Below are 24,482 nucleotides of genomic sequence, written 5' to 3'. Positions count from 1 at the left end.
TTAACCTTTCGATATCCCTTTACAGACTCTTTGTGTCCTCCTCACAGCTTACTTTCCCACCTAGCTTTGTATCATCAGCAAACTTGGATACCTTACACTCGGTCCTCTCATCTATGTCATTGATATATATTGTAAACAGCTGAGGCCCAAGCACTGATCCTTGCTGCACCCCACTAGTTACAACCTGCCAACCCGAAAATGGTCCGTTTATTCCTACTCTCTGTTTTCTGTCAAATAGGTGACAAATATGAGAGAAATTGAAGGTAAACAAAGGGACCTTGATTAACTAAACAGATTAGCTTAATATGATCATTAGGTAATGAACACTGCACCAGGAAACATGAAATGTGTGCACAATGAAAGGGTGTTCATTAGCAATGATGGAACTGGATTTGTGTATGATTTTATTTTTTTTGCACATTAAGCTAATTATCCATGTTTTTTTAGTCAGCCTGCATTTGTGCATCTGCCACCAAACAGAAGAGCAGGTAACCAGATTCTAAGATGTGTGGTCACTGGAAACATGAGTTACTGCCCAGGCTAGACACTCCTGTCTGATTTTTCTTCCCTCTTCTGGAAGACATGATGTGGAGATGCCGGTGATGGACTGGGGTTAACAATTGTAAACAATTTTACAACACCAAGTTATAGTCCAAGTTATAGTACAGCTTGGTGCCTTTGTTCCCCTTCTAGATACAGCTCAGATTGAGAAAAGTTGGGGTTTGAACCTGCATCCATGCACCCCTAATAATGAAGGTCGATTATAAAATATTACAGTTGCAGAAACAGGCAATTTTGCCTACCAAGTCTGTGGAGAGTCGAATCCCACTCTCCTGCTCACTCACTGTACCATTAAATGTTACAATGTTTCAGCATTCAGCACCCTTTATTGACCGCTGAAAGTTTCCAGCTGATGTGAATATGACAATGACCAAATACTGTAAGTCAATACAAGTTATCGCAATGTTCTCTTCTCTGTAACCATTCTCACAGTTGACCACACCATCAGCCTCCAATGACACTTTTCCATTGACAAGCTCGGTGGTCTACCCGGGAAAGGTAATGTATTAGTTAGCCCTGGCGAGCAGAGCATTGGTAAACTGCTTAATGCAGCTGTAAACTGCATACTGGGTAATGTGTGAGATGTCCCCTGTAGCGGACTGGAAGGAGTCAGTGGCCAGGAAGTTAAGGGCTTTGGTGACTTTGAAAGCCACTGGCAAAGCAGTCTGTGGACTCTCACTCTGGACATTGAAGTTCCCTGGAGCTGTAATGCTTTCAGTTGATGGTGTGGTTGTTGAATGTAGACAACTGTTAAAATAGAGACATCCTTTGACAATATTCTTCACTGCTACCATCTGGACAATAAAAACAGTTAAAGTCCATTTCACGGCTACTTCCTGGCTATCGCTTTTTCTGGATTCTATTGACAATATCCGTGAATTGTAAACAATTTTACAACACCAAGTTATAGTCCAGCAATTTTATTTTAAATTCACAAGCTTTCGGAGATTTTCTCCTTCCTCAGGCAAATGTTTCAAGATCCGTGAGGCAGTTATGTGGAATGTTCTTGACGGATGGAATTTCTGTTAGCCTCTCAATTGCTCAGCGATATAAGACTATGAATCATCTTTGTTGCTGTTTTGTGCCATCCTTTTTAATGCCTCTTTTTTATGTAAGGTGACCATAACTGTTTATGGTATATACGTGTCATCTCGCTATTATTTTATAACCTGCCAGTATCCTTTGCAAAGACTTGGATCTGTGCCTTCGTTGATAACTAAAACTCTCTTCACCATGCCAATTACCGTCATACAATGTCATACTATTTTCAAATTATTCAACTATCACACCCAGATCTTTTTCCTGATTTAGCATGTTTAAAAAGCTATTCTTTTTCCCTTGATTGTTTTTTTTTCTAGCATTGATATGCAGAACACTGCAGTTCTCAGTATTAAATATAATTTTCCTTTAATTTACCTAGACGTCTTTGAACTATATCCAAATTAGAATATCCAGCTTTCTCACACAACTTGATGTAACTTACAAATTTATATAATCTATTTACAATACTCTTGGGAAAGTCATTCATAAATATGAACAGCATTGGTTTTAGGGCCAAATATTGATCTATTGCTAATTACTTTTACCCAATTAGAAATATTGCTGTTGAAGATTAATTTCTATTTATTTTTGTGTTGCCATTTAATGAATTTATAATGTGGTTTGGTCCTATGAGCTGTTTGCTTTATTCAGAAGACTCTAGTGAAGAACCTTATCAAACATTTTCTGAAAGTCCAGATATTTAAACACCTACCATATTACTGTCATCCATTAATTGCCACAACATCAAAAAGCTCAACCAGATTAGTTGGGCACAACCTAACTTCCTAAATCCACATTGGCTTCAAATAATTGATGTGCTCTTGTTAGATCATATTGACATTATTTTTGCTTTATATTAGACTCTAATAAACAGAATTCCAGGATTATGCCTTTGACTATTTTTAAAGATTGGAATCACATATCCATTTTTCTGAATTGCAAAAAAATATTATGCAATGGAACCCCCTATTTTTCTTAAATGCTTTGTGTGTGGGACTGGTGTTTTATGAATAGTCAAATAGTCTAATTTTTCTGTAGAACATTTTAGTAAAGACTTCTGTTTTCTTTGTGAACTAGCATTCTCTACTGCCTCAGTTAAATTCTAGCATTGTTTTCTGAACAAAAAAACTGTTGTGGAAAAGTTTAAAAGCTCAACTATATGCTGTTGATCCCCGACTCTCATCTTCAACCCTTAAGTGTGCCTCACTTCAATATGTTTCCTGCTACAAACTTAACAAATAATATTTTCATTTCCAGTGTTCATTTTTTGTCCCGGGTCACCATTTTGGAATCATTTATATATTTTCCATTCTTCATCCTAACCGGCTTGCTTAAACATTTTAAAACTTAATTTTTTTTCTTTATGCTTGCACTGACCTACCTATTTAACCATTTAGATCTAGGTTTTGAAATTAACATATTACTTTTATATTTTAATTGCAACAGTTACAGCATTTCACTAAAATGTTTAATATTTGATTAATGTTCATCCTATTTGGTATTACTAAAGAATACTTGGGCCATAATTTGCTGTAGCAGCGCATGTAATGGCATCTGCCGTTAGTTAGACTTGCCCTTGTATGTTTAGGTTTTTAAATTGTTTGGGTGTGGCAAATTGCTGAAAGTGCGAGCTGATGATGTCGCTGCAAGAGAAACAGGGCATCTGGGACCTGAGTGAACAGGGCAAGCAACTGTGTATCTCCTTAACCAATCAGATTGAAGGATTGTGAAATTAACAATGCAAGGACTGAGAAGGAAGTGTAAATTAGAGTGGGTGAATTCAATGTCAAATCAGGTACAGAAAGAAAAATAAAGAGGGAAAGAAAGATTGGATCAAGAGATAGAGAATAAATAGAGACAAAGGAAAAGTTTTTTAAAAATTTTAATTTAAAATTTTATATTTTTAAAATCTCCAACAATTAATACCTAAAGGAATGAGACTCCACACTTGTAATGGTTAATTTTCAGTGCCAGAGAGGTTAATTGGCAGTAATTAACACTTATCACGCCATTAAAAGGGTACTCAGACACAAAGTGACAAGACTTGACTTTCTGTGGCGAGCTTAGCTCGTATCTACTGTGCAAGTAAAGCAACTTGACACCATTCAATGCATTTCAATGGGGAGGCAGACAGTGAGGTACCATCTCCGCAAAGTTAACAGCAGAGTGGCTATCTTGGATAGCAACTTTTGGATATCCGTGTATAACCGCGCATCTACCCATCACCTGAAATTGCTGTACCATTTGCACATAAATAACGGCGAGCGCCATTAGCCTCACTGTTATTTTGACAGCAAATTCTGGGCCCTTGACTCTTCAGAACTTTTATGATATTTTAAGGAAAGAATAGAAATGAAAGGTTTCTTTGCTGATCTGCAAAGGTAAAAACACAATTTCTTTAATAGTTTAAAATAAATATATTATAAATCAAATTCCTTAATATTATGCATGTAGATATGGGTTGTCCCCCATATCTTATACCCTCATGTCTTTATAATTTATGTTCTGAAGATTGCAGTTTCTGTTGAGCTACTCTGAGATTCATCAAGTTCAAACTTACAGGTCAGTATAGTATATCAGGGAATACTTAGCCATTGCATACCACTGTTCCAAATACTTAACTACTTTTCCAGATCTGTTTGTTTCTCCACCTATGGACGTGTTCTTCACATTTTCTACTGAACCTTTTTTGGAATTAAAGAAAATACAACAGGTTATATTTGTATGGTTCCTTTAACATTAAAAAAGTGCCAAGGCATTCCACACAAGTGGTAGGTAGCAAGAGAATTAGGAACGATGAGCAAATGCACAATCAAAAAGATAGATTTTGAGGTGCTTTTTAAAGGTGGGCATAGAGTAGGAAGGGGAAACTGGGTATCAGTGTACTGACAAAAACAGGCTCTGCTTGGAAAATGTTTCCAAGGGGCAACATGTAAACAAGGAAGAAGTGGAACTAAGCATGGAACCTTGGGGTACTCTGGAGATGACTGTACAGGAGCGAGAGGAGAAGCCATTGCTGAAGAAGTGCTGGCTCTTGGGCACAGCAGGAGTGGAACCAAATATAAGTGGTCCCAGAGGCGTGCCACAGAGTAGAGAGGGTGGAGGAGAAGCAGGAATTGTCCATGCGAATGCTGCAGAGAGGTCAAGGAGGGTTAACGTGCCATAATTTTAGGTGCAAAGGATGCCATTAGTGACTATTGTTTCTGGATTTTTTATTATTTTTCCACAATGTATTAGGAAAAAGAGTTACTTCAAATGGTGGGGTTTTTAAAAGCAATGTGCATTCTCATGAGTTTTTTTTGAAAAAACCTAGACAAAAGGTAGTTAAAATGACATGTTGCCTCTCCCAGATACTAAACAATAAGAGATTTGGTTGGGTAAGACACCTTTCACCATTGTGTTGGAAAACCCTTTCATCTCTGTTGAACTGTGAGAAGGACAGGCTTTTTGACACAGTAAGAGGGTTTTAAAAATGGCTGCATATAGTGACAACACAGGTCCCGACCAAAATGGAGATGTTTGGGTAATTCCCCCGTCAATCACACCTGGAGACCGTATTGCTGTAAGTTTTATGCACTTAATTTGTATTATGTAACTATCCTCCACTCACTGCATTTTGCTGGAGAAATAATCAATTTGTATTATATAAGTATCCAGCACTCACTACATTTTGCTGGAGAAATAATCCTGTTTCAATTGGGAGACTTTGCTGTAGTTTCGGTCATAAGTTGTTTGCTGTAGTTCATAGAGACTCTATTTAAATAGACTGTTTGCTGAGTAAATTGACTGTTTGCTGTAGTGTGCTGTTTAAATAGACCCTGTTTGCTGAGTAAATAGATTTTGTTTGCTGTAGTAAGTCTTGTGTAAGTCCTGTCTTGCCTCCAGCTCATTGGCTGACATTGTGGTATTAATATTCACTTTGTTTAAAAATTGAACACAGACAGCAAAAAGGCATTCAGGCAGCGAAGTGTTGCGAGAAGATTGAAAAGATAGGACCTTGCAGGGAGAGGAGGCTTTGCCCTAGGTTGTAGGACAGAATGTAAAGGATTTAGTCCATTTAAGTAAAGCAGGGCATCCTACCAAAGTAGGCTAGCACAGTGTGTTAATTGTTCGTTATTATGCGGAGATACGTTTGCTGTGTGAACTACGTGACTATGATCACATCTGTTGTCCTGTACGTTTTCACCTTTCTGTGGAGTAAAGTGACTTATTGATTAGAAATCAAGCCCTGTGGTTTGGACTGGTACATCAATGGGCAGACTTCTTGGAACAATTCTGACAACTTCTAATGGCCTATTTGTGTCAACTAGAGCAGAGATGTGAGATAACTTGAAGTCCTGTTTGGAACTGAGTGATTAGGGCAGTCACAGCTTCCATGTTGGAGGCTATTGTGTAAGTGAGTAGTGGTTAAGATGCAAGCAGAACAGCTTTGTAAGAAATCTGGAAGTGCTGTCTACTCCCTTGGTCTAGCTGAGTATTGTGACACTGGAGTCTCCTTGTTACCTGTTGACAAGTGTTTTAGGAAAGTTTGGCCTAGAGTCTGATAGATTCCTTCAGAACCATTTGCAGTGGTGCATGATAATTTAAAGTTGTGAGTCTCTCTCTCTCCCTTTTTCTGTCACTGCTTTCCTCATTTTCCCTGTAAAATACTGGAATTCCTATACATTTGGCAGACAATGTGCTTACTATTAAAGAGAGTAGGAAATCAATTTTACTCAGTTAATTCTTCCAGTTGATATTTCTTGTAATGTTTGATCCACAAACTGCCTTCAATTGGGGAATGAGAGCTGAGACATCCAGAATGGGATTGGAAAATGCATTAGGCCTTGTATATGGATGAGTAACAGTAGAAAAGTGTCATTATGGTGGCTGATATTTGACTAGTCTATCTGAATTTAAGGATACCATAGTCATTAAATGTGCTTAGCCCATCAGCTACGTTACAGTAATTGCTAACACTTTCATGTTTCTTCGAGTATGCTTCTTGATATTTGCTTTTAATTATTGTGGGATTGTATGATTTCAAGACCAGCATTACATGCAAATTTAAAGGCTGATCTCTGATTACTGGTAATCCATTAACCTCATGTGTACACTGAAAGTGTGGCCTGTTGGAAAATGTTTCAATTTGAAAAGCCATGTACATGTTATCCATTAATATTTTAAGTACTGAATGTAATTTGCACTTACAATATGACTGCAAAAATAATTTTATGTATTATCAAGTGCTTTGAAGTAGGATTAAATGAATTGTAGAGGATTGTGACACATTCCAAAGCTCTGCAGTCCTGCCACATCCAGTCGTAAATGGTGGTGGACAATTAAACAACGAACAGGAAGAGGAGGCTCTGCAAACATCCCCATCCTCAATGATGGCGGAGTCCAGCACGTGAGTGCAAAAGACACGGCAGAAGCATTTGCAACCATCTTCAGCCAGAAGTGCCGAGTGGATGATCCATCTCGGCCTCCTCCCGATATCCCCACCATCATAGAAGCCAGTCTTCAGCCAATTCGATTCACTCCATGTGATATCAAGAAACGGCTTAGTGCACTGGATACAGCAAAGGCTATGGGCCCCGACAACATCCCGGCTGTAGTGCTGAAGACTTGTGCTCCAGAACTAGCTGCGCCTCTAGCCAAGCTGTTCCAGTACAGCTACAACACTGGCATCTACCCGACAATGTGGAAAATTGCCCAGGTTTGTCCTGTCCACAAAAAGCAGGACAAATCCAATCCGGCCAATTACCGCCCCATCAGTCTACTCTCAATCATCAGTAAAGTGATGGAAGGTGTCGATGACAGTGCTATCAAGCGGCACTTACTCACCAATAACCTGCTTATCAGTGCTCAGTTTGGGTTCCTCCAGGACCACTCGGCTTCAGACCTCATTACAGCCTTGGTCCAAACATGGACAAAAGAGCTGAATTCCAGAGGTGAGGTGAGAGTGACTGCCCTTGACATCAAGGCAGCATTTGACCGAGTGTGGCATCAAGGAGCCCTAGTAAAATTGAAGTCAACGGGAATCGGAGGAAAATGCTCCAATGGCTGGAGTCATACCTAGCACAAAGGAAGATGGTAGTGGTTGTTGGAGGCCAATCATCTCAGCCCCAGGACATTGCTGCAGGAGTTCCTCAGGGCAGTGTCCTAGGCCCAACTATCTTCAGCTGCTTCATCAATGACCTTTCCTCCATCATAAGGTCAGAAATGGGAATGTTCGCTGATGATTGCACAGTATTCAGTTCCATTCGCAATCCCTCAGATAATGAAGCAGTCCGTTTCCGCATGCAGCAAGACCTGGACAACATCCAGGCTTGGGCTGATAAGTGGCAAGTAACATTCACGCCAGACAAGTGCCAGGCAATGACCATCCTCCAACAAGAGAGTGCCTAACCACCTCCCCTTGACATTCAATGGCATTACCATCGCCGAATCCTCCACCGTCAACATCCTGGGGGTCACCATTGACCAGAAGCTTAACTGGACCAGCCATATAAATACTGTGGCTGCAAGAGCAGGTCAGAGGCTGGGTATTCTGTGGCGAGTGACTCATCTCCTGACTCCCCAAAGCTTTTCCACCATCTACAAGGCACAAGTCAGGAGTGTGACAGAATACTCTCCACTTGCCTGGATGAGTGTAGCTCCAACAACACTCAAGAAGCTCGACACCATCCAGGACAAAGCAGCCTGCTTGATTGGCGCCCCATCCACCACCCTAAACATTCACTCCCTTCATCACCGGCGCACAGTGGCTGCAGTGTGGGTACCATCCACAGGATGCACTGCAGCAACTCGCCAAGGCTTCTTCGACAGCACCTCCCAAACCTGCGACCTCTACCACCTAGAAGGACAAGAGCAGCAGGTACATGGGAACAACACCACCTGCACGTTCCCCTCCAAGTCACACACCATCCCGACTTGGAAATATATCGCCGTTCCTTCATTGTCGCTGGGTCAAAATCCTGGAACTCCCTTCCTAACAGCACTGTGGGAGAACCGTCACCACACGGACTGCAGCGGTTCAAGAAGGCGGCTCACCACCACCTTCTCAAGGGCAATTAGGGATGGGCAATAAATGCCAGCCTCGCCAGCGATACCCACATCCCATGAACGAATAAAAAAAAATTAATTTCTTAGTATTTTCTGAATAAACTAAAGGAAACATTTTTTCTCAGTGACACTGCATAAGGCATCATTACTAGAACAACAATAACTGGCATTTCTATGGTACTGATTATATACAAAGAGACATCACAGAGTGCTTTATAGGGCAGTGGATAGCAAATGGACACTGAGTAGAGGGCAGGAGTTGTGATGAAAGGACAAAAGCATAGTCACAAGGAGGCTCTAAAGATGGATCTTAAGGCAGGGAGGGAGCTGGCAAGGCAGCGATGCTAAGGGGAAGAGTTTAAGTGGATGGGGTAAGGTGACTAAAGGAGCATCTACGAATGGCAGAATGAAGTGGTGTGAGGAATAAGAAGTACAGCAGTGTTCGATGACCCGGGTGCGCACAAGGACACAACTGGAGGAGATTACGGAAATAGGGGGAAGGGGTACAAGGCAGTGGATGGATTTGAAGGTGGGGCAAAAATCTTAAAATTGATTCTGTGGGACGTGTTGTCAGTGGAGCTTGATGATGACAGGAGTGATGGGGATGCATGTGTTAGTTCAGATGAGGTCACAGGCTGTGGCATTCTGCCTGACGCTGTTTATGACCAGAATACAAGGTAGAAGTAGGGATACTGGCGAGGATGGCATTAGTGAATTCTGACTGAGGTGCTAAAATGTGGGTTAGGGTTTTGGCAGCAGAGAAGGAGAGATGGTGGCAGAGGTAAAGAAAATCGAGTTTTGATGTGGGGGAGAAAGCTGAATTGGGGTTGAACAATATGGCAAAGGATACTGAAATGCAATTGCCTGCATGTGCCATGTTCTATAACTAAGACTGATAATGAATGCAATTTTCTTTAATTAAACAAAAATAATAAGGGCCTTTGTGACTCAGTGGGATGGAACGCTCTGTTTTCTATGTAAGGGTTTAAATCCAGCCTGACTGGGAATGAAATCTCCTTTCTTTCAGTGCTATATGTAAAGGTCAAAAGTATAATGAATTTGGACATCATCAGTCGATTTCTTGGTAGGCAGGAGCTCAGAGCACAAAACTGCCTCTATTTCAACACAAAATGATACTAAGTTTTGAGTCTCGATCAGAATAGTAAAATCCTTAAAACTAGCAGAATGTTGCTGTTGTATGGGAAGTGGAAGTATCACATTGGTGCAGTTGGAGTGCTCTTCTAAGGTTTATGTTGCTGGGGGAAACCAGAGAAGCACTTCATACTTACACTGTGATACAGAACAAGCTGTTGCAGATTACGTAGGTTTAAATTGAGTGGGGTAATTTATGCTTCAGTTTAGGTTTTAAAATCTCATATCTCTTAAGTAGGATTGCACATCTTTGCAAAAGTATCTGTACTTGAAAAATGTAATTCACAAAATGGCTTTACTTGATAAATTCAGTCAACAGCAGACCTGCCAACTCGTCTGCATTTGACAGAGTCTCATGCAGGAGATTGAGATTTCCTGCCGCTCCCTACCTGAGGATTTCACTCTCATTTCAAGGACAACACTTCTCACAAGAATGAGAGAAGACAAGTGATTTCTATGGAGGTGGCAATTCTAGCATCAAAAGCAATATTCGAAGTTTTTGCAGAGTTATTTTTCTACTGTTGCAGGTGCTGGTAAGTACCTATCTCCAGCCAGAGATACCAAGAGAAAACCATTGTAAATCCCACAGTTGGTGGGCTTTGAAGAGAGAATCGAAATATAGGGAAAGGGAGAAAAATAATCAAAGAGGAGAAAGACAGGGAAAAGAAAAATATGCATGTAGTACTTGATTCTCCTTTGTGGCCTTCGTGACTTACATAAGTGCTCAAAACTGCGACTGAAAATAAACTTTTTTACAGAGGTTCTAAACTGACTCCTCTTCATTTATAGGTTCATGTTATGAGAGAGGTGGCCAGCATGGCTCAGGAGAAGTTGGGAGTCTCGTGTGAAGTAATTGATTTGAAAACTATTCTGCCTTGGGATGTCGAGACCGTATGCAAGGTATGCCTTAGTAAGCTATCTTTATAAGGTCGTTGGTTATTGCACAATATCTTGTTAAAAAGAAAAGCTTTGCAAACTTGTGAAGATGATTGTTACTTCAGATCCTAGATTGTGCTGCTTCCCAGGCTTGCTGTTATTTTAATTGTGAATTACGCTAATGTGTGTCTCAATTTGTTTTATCTGCTCGTAATCTTAATAAAGTACAGAAGCAATCAAATTCTTACAATTTTCTATAATCTTCTCTGCCCACTGTGGCATCCACAAAGCCTTCTTGTGAGTAAGGCGCACTCTGCAACCTTTTTTTCATAACCCAGCAATTTTTCTAACCGCATTGCTCGGATATTAGGACTTATTGGCTAAAGTGGTATGTTTGTTTCAACATCAGAAATGCAGGAAGAAACAAAAGGATGTTGATGATCATAATTTGTCATTTGTCAGTTTGTGTCTATAAATACGTATTTTGTCCATTTTGCATCTCTTCATCTGTACATCTCCCTGGTTCTTTACTCAAGTTGACAGATACAGCTATGATTAGCATGTGTGAAAAGTCCTCCGTTTCATCCTGTGTAGGTTTTCTTTAAAATTTATCAGTATTGGAATACAAAGTTAGGTGGGAAAGTAAGCTGTGAGGAGCAAAGAGGCTGCACCAGGATGTAGACAGGTTAAGTGAGTGGGCGAGAAGGTGGCAGATGGAGTATAATGTGGAAAAATGTAAATTATCCTCTTTGGTAGGAAGAATAGAAAAGCAGAATATTTTTTAAAAGGTGAGAGACTAAGAAATGTTGGTCTTCAGAGGGATTTGGGTGTCCTTGTACACGAATCACACAAAGTTAACATGCAGGTACAGCAAGCAATTAGGAAGGCAAATGGTATGTTATCCTTTATTGCAAGGGTGATTGAAGTATAAGCGCAAGGATGTCTTGCAATTATATAGGGCTCTGGTGAGACCACACCTGGAGCACTGTGTACAGTTTTGGTCTCCTTACCTAAGGAAGGATATACTTGCCTTAGAGGGGGTGCAACGAAGGTTCACTAGATTGGTTCCTGGGATGAGAGGCTTGTCCTATGAGGAGAGATTGAGTAGAATGGGTCTATATTCTCTGGAGTTTAGAAGAATGAGAGGTGATCTCATTGAAATGTATAAAATTCTTAAGAGGGCTTGACAGGGTGGATGCTGAGAGGCTGTTTCCCCTGGCTGGAGAGTCTAGAACTAGGGGCATTGTCTCAAGATAAGGGGCTGGCCATTTAGGACCGATATGAGGAAACATTTCTTCACTCAGAAGGATGTGAATATTTGGAATTCTCTACCCCAGAGGGCTGTGGACGCTCAGTCGTTGAGTGTATTCAAGACTGAGATCGATAGATTTTTGGACACTAAGGGAATCAAGGGATATGGGGATCGGGTGGGAAAGTGGAGTTGAGGTAGAAGATCAGCCATGATCTTATTGAATGGCAGAGCAGGCTTGAGGGGCCATAAGGCCTACTCCTGTTGTTATTAATACTTTTGAAAGTTTTTTTTTAACAGTAGTTTGATGCGAAATTTTACAAAACCTGTGCAATTTTCAGTCAGCCTGTGTATTTCATCTTGCCAGTCTTGCATTGATTCACTGTTGTTCAAAGACATTTTGGCCTCTGGATCATGCTGGTGCTCACATTCACTTCTGGAGATTGTATTGAGGATGCATTCTGAAAAGGGCATATCAGTACCTTGTGAAATAGTTCTACTTCACTCATTGTATCGTATTGTGCTGTTTAGTATTTTCCCTATATTTTTTGTTGCTTTGAATTATTTTAGTTGAAATTAAGTCCAGATAGTACGTTAGCATATACACTGCGGCCTAACTGATATTTTCCACGGTCAGAAATGACACGAGACAATGCGGGCATCCTCCAATAAGTAGTTTCCCGCTATCGAGGATAGTTGTTAGATCTGGGGCTATGCCAAGTCACATGGCGGAGGATAAAGACGCAGAGGACTCTGTCTGCTTGAAGAACTTGTTGCAAATGCTGCATTTAATTTTACTTAAAAGGATCTTGTACTGTGACAATCCAGCCTGGATTTTCTGTTACTGCGGATCCCCATCCATTTTTTTGTATGTCCAATTTTCTGCAGTTGTTTCACGCTGGCAACAGAAGTGCCCACTTTAAAATTGGCAAGTATATTTTAAATGAAGCAGTGACGATGTGGTGCTGTCATACACCCCATTTTTTGGTCATTGCCACTCATCTCACATTTGTATAAGACAAACATTCAGTGCTTTGTAAAGGCAAAAGTGGATTTCCAGGGTCCAGGCAGCTTTGATAAAATGATTCATAAAAACCTTGTTTCTTAGCTATTACTGAATTTAATTTTTTTTTAATGCTGCTGACAACTGCTTCACTATCTACCGTTTGTGCTGTGGGGCTTCCATTTTTTCACTCCCTCCTCCCAATTCTAAGGAGGTCACAGTGGGTTTCCCATTGAGAATACCCCTGCATCTTTTTGTTTGGATGAAGAGGAGAAACAACGTAGGGAGGCCAGGTTGGTCAGGCACCACAGGAATTATGCCTATACAGAACTAGGAACGCTGCGTGCAGAGACTGTGCTTCACAACGAAAACCAGCAATGAATTATGCCACATGCTGCAACCAACCTAAAGCCACCTCCGCCATTGACACTGCACTGCTAGTGGATGTGAGTGGCACAATTGTCCTGAACTTTTATATTACCTGGTCATTCTAGGTGGCTAGTGGGGACATCAGTAACATTATACAATGCATAAAGGACGTCACTGATGCTTTGTTTTTTAAAAAAATTAGACCAGCTCATCTATTTCCTTATAGACAACTGGTGGCAGTATGACAAGACATTGACCTTTTTTTGAAAAGAATGGCCGGATTCACTAAAAGCAAAGGTGTCATAGATTGCACCCACATGTCCATATGTGTTCTCTTGATCAATCTCATCATGTACTTCAGTAGGAAACGATTCCACTCTGACAACGTTCAGCTCGTTTCTGACCAGCAGGACTTAATTTTGTTTCTTGCCAGCTCCCTTGATGCCTTCATTTTAAGGCCATCTACTCTGGCCATACTCTGCACCCCAGAAAGGCAAATCTTTGGGTGGATTCTGGGAGATCAAAGTTTCCCTTTACAGCCATGTATAACATTGCCTTATAAAGAGTCCTCATCGTGGAGTCCTCAAAGGAGGGAGGCACCCAAAGAGAAGCGTGTCAGATAGAGGAGCAGCACCCTGAAGAAGTTGAGCAGGCCCCCTTTGTTGGCTGCAAGAGATATTCATGTCAATCTGATATGGAAGACCTTCCTGTGACTACCACATCTGCCCACTGCATGAGCAGTCCTGCCTACGGCTGTTTTCACCATTTCCCTTGAGTTCTATCAGTCTCTAGCCACAGTTATGTTGGAATAGCAAGGTCATTGTTCCAACTGTAGATTGTACTGTGCATTGGAACGTAATCTGGGAATTGAGGAAAAGTACGGTTAGGAAGTTGGCTGAGCGAAAGGCGACAGAGAGTAGGGATAATGGTTAGGTGCTCACATTGGCAGGATGTGAATAGTGGAGTCCCGCAGGGATCTGTCTTGGGGCCTCAATTATTCACAATATTTATTAACGACTTAGATGAAGGCATAGAAAGTCTCATGTCTAAGTTTGCCGATGACACAAAGATTGGTGGCATTGTAAGCAGTATAGATGAAAACATAAAATTACAAAGCGAGGGGTTCAGGTACATAGATCATTGAAGCGTCATGAACAGGTGCAGAAAATAATCGATAAGGCTAATGGAATGCTGGCCTTTATATCTAGAGGACTGAAGTACAAGGGGGCAGAAGTTATGCTGCAACTATACAAAACCCTGGTTAGACCGCACCTGGAGTACTGTGAGCAGTTCTGGGCACCGCACCTTCGGAAGGACATATTGGCCTTGGAGGGAGTGCAGTGTAGGTTTACTAGAAAGATACCCGGACTTCAAGGGTTAAGTTACGAGGAGAGATTACACCAATTGGAGTTGTATTCTCTTGAGTTTCGAAGGTTAAGGGGTGATCTGATCGAAGTTTATAAGATATTAAGGGGAACAAATAGGGTGGATAGAGAGAAACTATTTCCACTGGTTGGGGATTCTAGGAGCAGGGGACACGTTCTAAAAATTAGAGCCAGACCTTTCAGGAGTGAGATTAGAAAACATTTCTACACACAAAGGGTGGTAGAAGTTTGGAACTCTCTTCCGCAAACGGCAATTGATACTAGCTCAATTGCTAAACTTAAATGTGAGATAGATAGCATTTTGGCAACCAAAGGTATTAAGGGATATGGGCCAAAGGCGGGTACATGGAGTTAGATCACAGATCAGCCATGATCTTATCAAATGGCGGAGCAGGCACGAGGGGCTGAATGGCCTACTCCTTTCCTATGTTTCCTATGTTCCTAATCTACCAGTGGTCTTTATTTTGGTTTGCTTGATCCCCTGGCTTGATAATGGTAGAGAAAGGGATATGCTGGGCCATGAGGTTACAGATTCTGGTGGAATACAATTCTGCTGCTGCTGATGGCCCACAGCGCATCATGGATTCCCAGTTTTGAGCTGCTGGATCTGTTCTGAATCTATCCCATTTAGCACGGTGGTAGTGCCACACAACACGATGGACAGTGTCCTCACTGTGAAGATGGGACTTCGCTCCCACAAGGACTGTACTGTGGTCACTCCTACCAATACTGTCATGGACAGATGCACCTGCGACAGGCAGATTGGTGAGGATGAGGTCAAGTAGGTTTTTCCTTCGTGTTGGTACCCTCACCACCTGCTGCAGGCCCAGTCTGGCAGGGATGTCCTTCAGGACTTGGCCAGCTAGGTCAGTAGTGGTGCTACTGAGCCTCTCTTGTTGATGGACATTGAAGTCTCCCACCCAGAGTACGTTCTGTGCCCTGCAACTCTCAGTGCTTCCTCCAAGCGGTGCTCAATATGGAGAAGTACTGATTCATCAGCTGAGGGAGAGTGGTCGGTGATAATCAGCGGGAGGTTTCCTTTCCCATGTTTGACCTGATGCCATGAGACTTCATGTGGTCCAGACTCAATGTTGAGGACTCCCAGGGCCACTCCCTCCTGACTGTATAACACTGTGCCGCCACCCCTGGTGGGTCTGTCCTGCTGGTGGGACAGGACATACCCAGGGATGGTGATGGAGGAGTCTGGGATGTTGGCTGAAAGTTATGATTTTGTGAGTATGGCCATGTCAGGCTGTTGGTTGACTAGTCTGTGGGACAGCTCTCCTAATTTTGGCACAAGTCCACAGATGTTAGTAAGGAGGACTTTGCAGGGTCGAGTGGGCTTGGTTTGCCTTTGTCGTGTCCGGTGCCTAATGGTCCAATGCCAGGTGGTCCGTCCGGTTTCATTCTTATGTCTTTTTGTAGTGGGTTTCATTCTTATGTCTTTTTGTAGTGGGATTGTAGCTTGCTGGACCATTTCAAACGGCAGTTAAGAATCAAACCCACAGACCCAACCTGATAAATATTGATGCACTTCAAAATTTCAAACATCAGACTTTTTTACTGCAAGATAAATTATATCGTCTGCAGTATTGGCAGCCCAGTACTACCAAGATGAGATCATTTGTCTTTAGTGCGGCAAGCGTTAACAGTTTTGCATAATCAGAGTAGTAATTTAATCTTGGCATTCAAAAGACTGTTCTAAACCACAGGCGTTTTACTTATGTGGCTCAGGGCTAAATTTGATCAAATTACTGCTGTATAATCGGTGCTAGTTATCTATCATTCTCTTTGTAAATTTACAGTTTGTGGTTGTTTAGTGTCTCTCATTATGAGCAATGTAGTTTATTTGCATGTTATGTACACTTTCAGTATAGATGTGGTTTCTCATAATTTTAGCACCACTTGTCTTGACGGACCACACATGTGTCCCACTTAATTATTTTAGATAAGTTTATTTTTATCCTGGATTAATTCAGAAAGTTTATTACTCCACAAACAATTTCATTGTTTTTGATAACACATCCAAAAAAAAAATTCTTTCTGTTATTGTCTCCTTCTGTTTTGCTTGGAGTTTTCCTGCTACCCCTCTTGTGTCCTTTTGCTTTTCTCATTCTTCTGGTTTATTTTTTCTCTTTCTCCACAAGTACGCTCATGCAATCACCTTTCGGTTTCTTGTATCTGATCTTTGTCGTATAGTTCTTCTAACGTATCTTTACTTGATCTCCTGAATCCAGTCGCTTTACTGATGCTGATGTTTACCACATAGTGTACACTGGACTGCTTCTTATAAGATAGTAATTCCCATTGCCTTGCAACTTTCACTGGTGCCATACACAAATGAGAAAAATGAATAATACCCTGTTGTTTTGGAAGGCAGAATTCTGGAGAAAACAAAACTTTAGTGCTGGAAAATCCTGTTAAAGTTGTGTGGCAAATAGGTCTAGGGGAGTGGCTGCCATGCTGAGTGGTGGGGGCTGAACATTGTAATTATCATATTACTGCTCTGCCAATTAGTACAATCATGAATACTGGAAATCACCAGCTGCTCTGTAGAACTATTTGAGGATTTACAACATTTTGGGTCCTGATGCGGCTTCATTTATAAGGCATTGGATATGGGAAACATTCTCCAAAGTAGTTCAACTCGGATCAGCAGTTCTATAGTTTAAAGCCTTACAGGTAGATTATTTCTGATTTTTAATATTCTTTGATAAATTTGTATGCCTGTTCAGGTGGATTTAAAAGATCCCATGGCACAATTTGAAGAAGAGCAGGAAAGTTCTGTTGGTCTGTTCCCTCAGGTGGATGTAAAAGATCGCTCGGCACTATTTGAAGAAGAACAGGAGAGATCTGTTGGTCTGTCCCCTCAAGTGGATGTAAAAGATCTCAGGGCACTACATTGAAACCTGTAAATTAGGGACACCTAAGGGACTTGCATCAGGTGTCCTTAGTTTCAAAATGGTCATCGTATGTACAGTAAACCGGATGAGCCAAATATCCCGGGATTGGCTGTATCTCCTGCATCATTCCTTTTTTTTTGCCCTCGTGGGATTGTGCCTAATTCTGGAGCCTTGCCAGCAGGATGTGATTTCAGTTCATTTTCTGTTTGTTGGGTTTCCTAGTTCATTGCCATCCTGGGATCTTTTTCCTTTGAGGGAGGGATGTCCTGATCCTGGGATCTGCTACATTGGTAGCCTGTACAGGGCGAGGTGGCTGCTGTAGGGCCGGAGTGCCTGGGAGATCCCCGCCAAATTAGGGGGATTAATATCCTGCAGACGCCTGTCCGGGACCCCCTCCCTCTGTGCTGCAGCTGCCAATGTTTGAAGTGCTGGGGGGTGAGTAGGGGGCTGTTAGCAGCTCATCGGTACCTGACATACTGGTGGAGTGAGATGTGATCCTCCAATCGCAGGTTTACTTTCTGCCCCACCCCAGCTGCTTGAACGTTTTCGGTTGGGTTTTTAGTCCTCGGTTCGCGCGTCGTCCCAGTTGCTCGCTTTCCTCCTGCGTGGACACTTTCACACTCTGCACCCATGCTCCTCTGCTCTGCACTTAATACCGTTTTAAATTAGAAATACCTGATAATATTTGACAGGAGTGGAAAAAAATGGATTCCTCCACCTAAGATTGGATGGAACGCTACTCAACGGACTGAAGTTTGAAGGACTGCCCGGTTAGGGTTGCCAACTCTGGTTGGAAGTAATCCTGGAGGTTTGATCACATGATCTTCTGCCCACATGACATCTGACCATGTGATGCTGGATCATGCGACACTGATCACATGACTATTACAAATGTGATTGCATTTACCTTTATAAAGGTTGGGCCCCCTGTACTTGAGTATCTTTGCTCGTGGTTTCACGCCAGCAGCTGTTGTGTGAGAAGTTCGAAGAGCCAGGAGGCCACCTGTGAGCAGGCAAAGAGGGGAAACCGAGAAATTACAGCACGAGAGGAGGCCTTCAGCCCCCTGTAACCCGCAGATCAGTTTATATTCCTCTTTTTCAGATATTTGTCGCCTTCCCTTTCATCTTAATTATTAGTCTCTATCTCAATAGCGACATGTGATGAAGAATCCCACTGTCCAATAGCCCTCAGTTTAAGAACCTTCCTCTTCCTTTGCCCCTTGGTTCTTCCACTTTACTGGCTGCTCCCCTCTCAGTGCTGCTTCCACTCCAAGTTGTTGCTGCTGCTCCTGACTCTGCAACCAATGATGGTGCCCACCCTCACCCCATTATCCCCCCAATCTCCTGACTTCTAGTCTCTTTCTCTTTCCCGTGTCCCCTTCTCTGTCTCCCCAAGACCCCGTTCCCCAGTCTCCATCTTTCCCTGAGCCCTCATTTCTCAGTCCCAATCTCTTCCCTCTCTGATTTCAGAGCCCCCTCTCCTAAATGTCGACCCCTGCGATTCCTGACTCTCCAGCATTGTGGTGAGAAATTTAATGCAATGATTGCCATGTAAATAATCTCCATTTTAAAAAAAAATCCAATGATCTCCCGGGCTGCTAGAAGCAGCGTCCTGGAGACCCATGCCCCATTTCAGGAGAGTACCAGTCATTCTCGGAGGGTTGGGAACCCTATGCCCGATGTAGTTCCTGGTTTTTGTGGAATGGGGAGTTCTTTACCCAGGCTCTATCCCTGGGATAGAGCCCTGCAAGCATTCAGTCCCAGAGATAGACCTATTTTTCTGCTACTATGGATGCTGGGTAAAGAGATCCCCATTCCACAAAAGCCGTTTCTTTCACCCGTTGCCGCCGCGCATTTACCTGCGTGTCCCATGTTTTAAGTTGCAAATGGACGTGGTGCATTGGAGGTTGTCTGTTGTTCGTAATTTGCGAGTGTCCATGGTGTCAAGGTGCAGCTTGTATCTATTACAATGTAAGTTATTTGGAACACAGAAACATAGAAAATAGGAGCAGGAGTAGGCCATTCGGCCCTTCGAGCCTGCTCCGCTTTTCAATATGATCATGGCTGATCCTCTATCTCAATACCATATTCCCACTCTCTCCCCATACCTCTTGATGTCTTCTGTGTCTAGACATCTATCTATCTCCTTCTTAAATATATTCAGTGTCTTGGCCTCCTCAGCCTTCTGTGGTAGAGAACTCCTCTGAATGAAGAAATTTCTCCTCATCTCAGTCCTAAATGTTCTACCCCGTATCCTGAGACTGTGACCTCTTGTTCTGGACCCCCCAGCCAGGGGAACTGTCAGTAAGTGTCCGTTTTTTGCAGGAGTCTGTTTGTACGGGTTTCACCATACTTGAGAAAGAAAGCATGGGTTGTACTGTGTCCTGGCCAACATTTATCCCTCAGCCAAACCTACCAAATCAGACTAACTGGCCACTCTTGGGACCTTGTTGTTTGCAAATTGGCTGCTGTGTTTGCCCACATAACAATAATTGTGCTTGAAAATGTACTTCATAGGCTATGAAATGCTTTGGGACATCGAGGACCATGAACGGTGCCATATAAATGCAACTTTCAATGATGCCAATGATTAGGTGTCCTTTGCTATTAAGTGCCATTTACTAAAAAGCTGCTGGAGCACCAGGTGGAGTACCACCAGGGGCCATAATGATGTGCAGCTAAAGGACATAACTTTCAGTGCCTGAAGTTTCACCTTGTTGGATAGCTGGCTCTGTTTTTCTAATGGAGTGTGGAATATTACTGTGGGACATGGACTACAGGAATGAATTGTGAACAGTGAGATGAAGAGTATAATCTTTAGGTTGGTGGTGTCTTACAAAACAGTGCAGGCATGTATTGAAGGAGAAAATCAGTGCCATATGAGCAGCTTTCAAACTAGCCAACTGTCTTGTACAAACATGAATATATCCATCGAAAAATGAAATTAGGGTTTTTGTGCTAGTGAACTTCTAAACAGAAGGATAAAATAAAGTTTGTTTATGTAAAAACTGCCAATTTAAACTTGCACCAGCTATTCCAGTAACTGTGGCTAGTATTTCCCTGATTCCTGCTATTATTAGGTACGCAGAATGTTCCATAGGTTTGTTTACTATCTGTTTTAGTCCCTTCAATGGTGAATGAAAACTGAGTGAGAGACCACTAACCCAGCCTTTATTTTAACTTCTGAGATAGAATTCTGAGATGAAATGCGACAAACTTGTAATTAAAATGCCTATACTTGGATAAGAAGAGTTATGTTGCAGTAACTCGTAATTTTGCTGTTACTTCTTGATGGGTGTTTATGGGATTATATCGATTGTAAAAACATACAAGAGGTGCTTTAACATTTGAAGACAAAGGAATATCAAGAAGTATTTAGCAACAAAATTTAAACTGCCTTCTTGCACTATTTTAGATTGGTTGGAAATCAATTTTTCAAATGAGACACTTGAATTCGAAGTAATGAGAGATGAATTTACCGAATAGTAAAGTCTTCATAGTTAAGGTAGCCATTTCATATCCCATATTTGTGGCATTGTCTCTTAGGATATGGAATGCTTGAATTTGCTAGCTTGTGTATTTTATCAGATCGGGTCTAGGGTGTCATAGACAGCATTCTACTTTGAGGTGAGAATGACCTGACCTAATGCTGTGAAGTTTATGGAGGATGGAAATGGGAGGCCGGCTAGGAGAGCATTGAAGTAGTCTAGTCTGAAGGTGTCAAAGGTATGGATTAGGATTTCAGCAGTAGATGGACTGCCTTCCATAGCCGCATCCCTACTTATGGGGAATATCTGCCAAAGGCGTTCCTACTCCAGTGACATTAGTGAAATGAACAACTTAATGTAGTCGACTGCAGATGCATTTATCGATTGCTTCTTTAAGTGATGGTTAGCATGTTTGGCTCAGTTGTAGCAGTCACCTCTGAGTCAGAAGGTGATGGTTTCAAGTCCCGCTCTTGGACTTCAACATGCAGTCTAGGCTGACAATTCAGTGCAGTGCTGAGGGAGTGCTGCATTGTCGGAGGTCTCGTCTTTCAGGTGGAATGTTATACCAAGGCTCCATCTGCTTGCTCAGGTTCATGCAAATGATATAAGATCTCATGGCACTTTTTTTGAAAAAAAATAGGCAGTCCTCCCAGTGTCTTGGCCAACATTCATCCCTCAACTAACACCACCAAAACAGAGTAACTGCTGATTCATCTGATTGCTGTTTGTGGGACTATGCTGTGTGCAAATTGGCTGCCACGTTTGCTTACAAAAAACAATGACTACACTTCAAAGGTAATTCATTGGTTGTGAAGTGCTTTGGGAGTACTGAGGTCATGAAAGGTGCTATGTAAATGCAAGTGAAAGAAAGAAAGACTTGCATTAATGCAGTGCCTGTCACTACCCCAAAATGTTTCACAGCTGATTAATTTTGAAGTGTTGTCAAAGTTCTTTTTAACATGAATTTACTTTCTTCAAAAAAATACAGTTGCTACAAATTTGAAACAGTCGGCAAATGATATTGTAGGGTTTACATACTTCTTACCATCTTGGAGGAAACCCTGATATCTGTGTGAAAAAAGTCAAATTGTTGGATTTCATGGATTGCATTTATTAAATTAGACATCTGGCTAAATTTCAATGGCAACGTTAGAGATTCGCTGTGAAGTCGCTGATATGCTGGTGGAAATCCTATACATGCACACATTCTCTCTCTAGTGCACACTCTCCTTTGTTCTCACACACCCAGATTTTCCTGTTTTCATTGATCTAAGATCTAGAAGCTGTTTTTGTCTTTCACCGGACCTCTTTCAATACCGAAAACTCATGGAGAGCTTATAGGTATTGGCAGTTCTATTTATCATGATCACTAACTGAAATATATTGCACTTAATTGCTAATTATTATATCACAATTAGAAGCAAAAAAGTGCAGGAAAAATGTAATTGAATTTGTGAATTCCATATGGGTGGTAGTAACGAATATTCTGACTTTTAATAAATATAACTGAACCCCTGATGGAATTAAAATCATTGTAGTTAATTAAGAAATTGCTTGTTGCTTCATTTTAACAACTCCGCAAGTAAGCTGCACTTGAGTTGTACAACAGTGTGGGATTCTGTGTTGTTACTTCAAATGGTAACAGTTTGACAACAGAATTAAGTGGAAACATCTGGAAATTTATTGCAGTGAAAAAACTGGATCAACATTTATTACCCATTTCTACATCAAGCAAAGATCCCAGAGTATGAGATCACTCCTAAAATCCGAATGTTTCTCTGCTTTTGATCAGGGAAAGTTGAGGGATACTCATGCATTTGCAATTTAACGGGCCAGTAGTACTTTTTAAGGGTAGCCCTTATTGTACTAAAGGGAAACGTGGCAGCCAATTTGTGCATGGCCCGGGAGCCGTCTGAAAAATGCACAAGCCTGAGGCCAGGAAATCAGCTGAAGTCAGGAGCACATCCTTGCGTGGGTTGAAGTCCTGCCTCATTGAAGAGGAAAATCTGTAGTGTGATCTTATCAGCATTGTAGGTGTTGAGAAGATGAACACCCAATGTCATAACTTGATCCTTGTATTTTCTGAGGAATTGTATATACAGTTCTGTAGTTCACTAAATATGCCGCAAGAGGCCAGATTTTTCATGAAGTCAGGGTCTTTTATGTTAAACTCTGTAAATGTTGAGGAGTACTACTAAACTTCATGAAGGATGTTGAGAGAATCATCACATTTCTAAAGATTGAGAGCATTAGAAGTGTACTGTTTTGCTCTGATTGCCAAATTGACAATCAGTTAGCAAGTTCCTTTGACAGATATCGCAACAGCTTAACATTCACCGTGCTTTAAGATTAGTAATACTAGGTCTGATTTTGATTAATTCTTGTGGATAAATACAAGACCAATTCAAAAAAAACCTGCTGCCAGACACATTACAGTAGTGATAATGAGTTACCACATAAGCTGACCTTTGAATTTCTCTCGTGACATTAGTTGCCCTCTACACTTCAATGTGACTTGGCCCATTGCTTCAATCAGTGAAACATCCTTAACTGCTAACTTGAGTCAGTTGATTTTTTTTTTGAATCACTGAACCAATTCATTCTTACAGGCTTGGGAGGGAAAGAAAGAAAGAAATATTTCAAAAATAGCCAAATCTTTGAGTTATTTAAAGTGGTTATATCCCTCCCACTTACCAACCATATTCTTCCGACATTTTGAAGAGCATGAAATTTTAAGTTAACAGAATAATTTGTGTGAAATTCAAAGCAATCTGCAAAAAACAACCAAAAATATTTCTCTGCCTCAGATAAACAAACTAGAAAACGTCAGTAGCACCAACTGGTTTATTTTTTTTATTCGTTCATGGGATGTGGGCATCGCTGGCAAAGCCAGCATTTAATACCCATCCCTAATTGCCCTTGAGAAGGTGGTGGTGAGCCACCTTCTTGAACTGTTGCAGTCCGTGTGGTGAAGGTTCTTCCACAGTGCTGTTAGATCCAGGATTTTGACCCAGCGACGATGAAGGAACGGCAATATATTTCCAAGTCGGGATGGTGTGTGACTTGGAGGGGAACGTGCAGGTGGTGTTGTTCCCACGTGCCTGGTGCGCTTGTCCTTTTAGATGGTAGAGATCGCGGGTTTGGGAGGTGCTGTCGAAGAAGCCTTGGCGAGTTGCTGCAGCGCATCCTGTGGATGGTACACACTGCAGCCACGGTGTGCTGGTGGTGAAGGGAGTGAATGTTTAGGGTGGTGGATGGGGTACCAATCAAGCGGGCTGCTTTGTCCTGGATGGTGTCGAGCTTCTTGAGTGTTGTTGGAGCTGCACTTATCCAGACAAGTGGAGAGTATTCCATCACACTCCTGACTTGTGCCTTGTAGATGGTGGAAAGGTTTTGGGGAGTCAGGAG

At 41.7% G+C, this 24,482-nt stretch overlaps 1 protein-coding gene across 2 annotated transcripts in view; it reads left to right on the top strand.

Moving 5' to 3' along the window:
• bckdhb (branched chain keto acid dehydrogenase E1 subunit beta) overlaps positions 1–24,482 on the top strand; it is a 410,026-nt gene that overhangs the window by 146,431 nt on the left and 239,113 nt on the right. For both annotated transcript variants that reach the window (XM_067984924.1, XM_067984923.1), the window contains one exon: positions 10,591–10,701. In XM_067984924.1, coding sequence (XP_067841025.1) covers positions 10,591–10,701 — 111 coding nt within the window. The remainder of the gene's footprint in view (positions 1–10,590; positions 10,702–24,482) is intronic.

Source organism: Heptranchias perlo, chromosome 5 (genome assembly GCF_035084215.1).
Source record: "Heptranchias perlo isolate sHepPer1 chromosome 5, sHepPer1.hap1, whole genome shotgun sequence".
Classification (NCBI taxonomy): Eukaryota; Metazoa; Chordata; class Chondrichthyes; order Hexanchiformes; family Hexanchidae; genus Heptranchias; species Heptranchias perlo.
Note: the sequence above shows the minus strand (reverse complement) of the source record. Positions and strands in the feature narration are given on the sequence as shown.